This window comes from Aegilops tauschii, chromosome 5 (genome assembly GCF_002575655.3).
Source record: "Aegilops tauschii subsp. strangulata cultivar AL8/78 chromosome 5, Aet v6.0, whole genome shotgun sequence".
Lineage (NCBI taxonomy): Eukaryota > Viridiplantae > Streptophyta > Magnoliopsida > Poales > Poaceae > Aegilops > Aegilops tauschii.
The window spans coordinates 338,541,075-338,545,439 of NC_053039.3; the positions used below are offsets into that span (position 1 = coordinate 338,541,075).

At 53.9% G+C, this 4,365-nt stretch overlaps 1 protein-coding gene across 1 annotated transcript; it reads right to left on the bottom strand.

The window, feature by feature from the left end:
• Positions 1 to 283: 283 nt before the first annotated feature.
• On the bottom strand, positions 284 to 4,017 carry LOC109785702 (probable GTP diphosphokinase RSH3, chloroplastic). Its single transcript, XM_020344300.3, has 6 exons — positions 2,847 to 4,017; positions 2,562 to 2,747; positions 1,606 to 2,066; positions 1,347 to 1,505; positions 918 to 1,269; positions 284 to 825 (listed from the first exon to the last, which is right to left on the bottom strand). Exons 1-6 carry the CDS (start codon positions 3,531 to 3,533, stop codon positions 520 to 522), a joined length of 2,151 nt encoding a protein of 716 aa, XP_020199889.1. The 5' UTR covers positions 3,534 to 4,017; the 3' UTR covers positions 284 to 519.
• Positions 4,018 to 4,365: the final 348 nt, after the last annotated feature.

Consider the following 4,365-nt stretch of genomic DNA (forward strand, 5'->3'; position numbering starts at 1 on the left):
GTACCATCCTACCCTGGACTGGACCTGGACGGGACGATTCCACGGAAACATACGCCTCACCGCAACGGGACACGACAGGATTCTCTCGTCCACGGGAAGGGAGGCACCGGCCGAAGAATCTGATGTCACTGCTGCTCTCAGCTCTCATCAAGATTCAGTTGAGGCCACAGGATCTGGAGCTGCACACCTGGCCTGGCATTCCATCACAGGATCTTTTCATCGCAATAATACAAACAGCTCAAGTTGCTCCTCTCCACAGATCCTGGCAAGCAGAAGCCGAATCGAACTTGAACGACTCTTGTCATAGTATACATGGTTCTGCTCTGCTAGTGTACACATTTTGCAGCCAAGGCTGGTGGACTCTCCCCTTGCATCCGGGGGTGATCCTACAGCGCCTCATCATGGCCGCCAAGAATTAGACTATGTAGTCTGTATGTATTTACAACGAATTGAATGGGTTGGACTCGAACATCATCGTACAACAGGTTGTTTGTTAACACTGCGGTAAGCGCCGCGGGGTCATCGGCGTCTTGAGCCACCGCTGCCGCTGCGGGTGGCGGCAAGGGCGAAACCACCGCGGTCATACATGCGCTGGATCTCCTCCCGGTACTCGGTCAGCGACTTGTCGGGGAGGGCCGGGGTCAGCTCCACCACGTCCCCCATGCTCAGCGCCCTTCCCAGGTCGCTTATGGGCTCGTGGTTCACCTTCGGCCGCAGGTCCTCCTTCATCGGTATGCTGTAGGGGCTCCACCTCGGGCTGTTGGCTCCAACGCGGTGCATCAGGTCCATTACGGTCGAGCCTGCTGGGAATTCTTGGACAGACATCTGAAACCACAAGGATGAACAATGTCACATAACTGGAACTAAATATGATAGCATTAGCAATGTGATCGATCGACCGAACACTAGGCTCTCACCTTATCATGTTCGAGTAAGATGACGAACAAGGGTCCGTCGTGGTTGCATTGGCGGGTGTACGAGTAAGGGCATTCCTCCGAATGCAGGGGAAACGGGCAAGGAGGTTTGATGGAATCGCTTTTCACTTGGGACGATGAATGTTCCTTGTTCAATGCTTCACATTGCCACGTAAGCACCCATCTCGCCCATTCCACCATCTGAAGCACGAAGGAGTGCCTGCACGAGCCTTCCTTGTACCTCCAGTGCGCAGCGAACCCATACTCGGCCTGTAGATGCATCTCCTTTGTGCGGATCTGGACTTCGAATGTGTGGTCACCGTCGCTCATGACAACAGTGTGCAATGAACGGTACCTGCAGCAAGCAAATCAGCACAAACTCTTGCGAATGGGGCAAAGGTCGAATGGATATATTGAAGTTAAGCTGCATACCCATTTAATTTCGGCCGCGATATGTAGTCCTTGAATCTTCCGGTGACTTGGGGCCAGAGTTTATGGACAACATCGAGTGCTCGGTAGCAATCTTCCTCCTTGTCAACCACAAGGCGCAGGCCATGGATATCATGGACTTCATCCATTGTCAAATTCTTCCTGATGATGTGCCAAAACCAATTAGCAAACATACAGAAAGCAATGGTTCATCACTATATTTTGCAAGCATATATAATGCAAACAAGTACGTAATACATACTTCTGCATCTTGGAGTAAACACTGTAAAGGTTTTTGTTCCTTCCAGATAGATTGTGATATGAGATGCCTGCTTCCCTCAGACCTTCATCCAGTGTATCCACAGCAGATGTGATTAGCGCCTCATCAAAGGTTTCTGCGAATTTTGATGACAGCTCCGTGTGCTCTTCGGGGTTCAAGTGCTTGAAGCAAAGATTTTCGAGCTGGTCTTTCCAGCTAGCAATCCCCAATCGATTGGCCAAAGGCACAAAGATCTCCATGGTCTCCTTAGCAAATCTTTGTTGTTTGACCAAAGGCAAGGCTTCTAAGGTCCTCATGTTATGCACACGATCTGCTAACTTTATTAGAACAGCCCGTGCATCAGCCATTGCAAGGAGCATTGTATGCAAGCGATCTGCTTCAGCAGTTCTGCTTGCCGTGTTGTTATCACGAGCAAGCTTGCTCAAGTGGCTCAGCTTCGAAACCTGAACAGATTAGACAGAAACTGTCAGCTTGCTAGATTAGAACATGGCAGCCGAGCTACCAAAAGCATGAAACGGTATATTGAAACCCATACTCCATGCCATAAAACTGAAGTCAAATAAATTGTTAGTGGTGATTTGAATTCTTTTGGAAAGCTTATTGCAAGTATGATCAAAGCAAAAGCGCAGATTAAGGAACAGAGTAAACATAGCACAACTTTTGTTATCACATATAGAAAGTCATATACGTTGGGCTTCATCCAACAATTTTTATTAGCTAATGATAAGCTAATGAAGGTGAAAGGGAAATGCACATGATCATTTGCCTTAAATATAGGGAGGCATGCTGCAGGCCATCATAATTTAGATCACAATAATTGCAGTAGATCGAGCCAACAGCTTGAGGATACCGAAGAATACGAATGCACTAACTACCGAACCCATTATCCGAATCCCCCTAAAACAATGGTCAAAATCCATGAGGAGAGGAACACGTACCCCTTCCACGAGATCAGCCACGCCGGCACCGAACATGTGGAAGATGTGATCGTAATCCACGAAGGAATCATCGATGGTGTCGTGCAGAAGCCCGGCAGAGACGACCGTGGCGCTCGCTCCGATCTTGGCCAGCAGCACCGCCGTCTCCACGCAATGTTGCAGGAATGGATCGCCGCTCGCCCTCGTCTAATCACAGAACCAAAGAACAAACCGAACGAGATTTAGTGATCATGATCCAGAAATTATTGAACAGGGGGAAGTGATAATCGGGCCACGGGGCTTCACCTGGCCATGGTGGGCCTTCTCGGCCTCGAAGAAGGCCTTCACGACGAGCTCCTCGTGGAAGATGCGGTGGCGAGCCTGAGCGCCGGCGAGGAGCTCCTGGGCGTAGGGCTCGCAGGCGGGGCTCGCCCCCGCGAGGTTCTCGTCGAGCTCGAAGGCGAGCTCGCCGCCGCCGACCTCGGGCCGCGGGCTGGTGGCCGGGACGTAGTCGATGCAGGAGCCGAGCGCGTTGCGCACGAAGCCGGAGAAGAGGCGGTCGCGCTCGCGGCCGGTGAGCCAGGAGGCCGACGACGGGCTCCGGGAAGCCGGCGAGGACGAGGGCCCCTGGAACACCGAGACGGGGCTGTGGTGGTGGTGGTGGAGGTCGCGCCACTTGAGCGGCGAGGGCGAGTGGGAGTAGCCGCCGCCGCCGAAGCTGAGGTCGTCGGATCCGTCGTGCCAGAGCGCGCCGAGCTCGTCGTGCGCAGGGGCGCGGGGCGGCGCGGCGGCCGCGGCCGGGGAGGAGAAGAGGCAGGAGAGGCCGCCGGCGCCGGCGCCGGCGGACGGGCGGTGGGAGGCGGCCGGCGGGGGCGGCGCCGCGGTGCTGCACGGCGGCGAGCCGCGCGAGCCCGGGTCGAACTCAGAGGAGGAGGAGGAGGAGTAGGCGGCTCCCGGCGGGGCGGTGTACAGGGAAATCGCCGACAGGGACATGGTCGCCAGAGTCCGAGATGCTCTTCCCTCCGACGAGCTCGAATCGGAAAACTCAAAGCCTCTTAACTATCCACACCAAATTGGACGGCGGCCGGGGGCGAGCGAGGATCCCGGCCGGAGACGAACCCGAATCTGGTCCCGGCGGAAGAGCGCGAGCGAGTTTGGGGTCAGAATCTGGTCCCGGCGGGATGGAGCCGACGCATTCGGGGGGCTTCCTGAACGAAGGAAGGAATCGGGAGCTCGAAGAAGCGGAGTGCTTGGGGGGGAATCGAGGGCGGATGGAATTTCGATCGGGGCGCGGGCTAATAAAGCGGATTTGGGGAGGGGAGGGGAGGGGGAAGATTATCCCGTGCGTGCGTGAGGAAGAAGCAAGGAGCAGGAATTGGGTTGGGGAATTGCGTCGCGTGTTTATTCTGGGCTGGGTTGGGGTTGGGTTGCTTCCGCTCCTCTGCGTTCGCGGCGTGTGGATTTTAGTGCGTGAAGTGAAAGAATCCAGGGCCCTCCTTGCCAATTATAGGAAGGCGGCAGCGGCAGGGGTGTGAATGTCCGAACTGCCCTCCGGGGAGCAGGAATCTTTTTTGCGTTATCTACGTGCACCGGAATTCAGGCTGTACTAGTATTATTTTGCAATTTTACCCCATCGATTTTATTGACTAGTACCACTACACGGTTTGCAGCTCCTATTCGATCAAGTGGCACATGTTTAACAGCGACATTATTTGCCCTAAAAAAAGCAGTGACACTATTTCATTTTATCGTTCATATACTACTATTAAAGTAAATGTGATTGCATTCACATATATGAGTCTTTGCAAACATAGTTTTGTCTTTG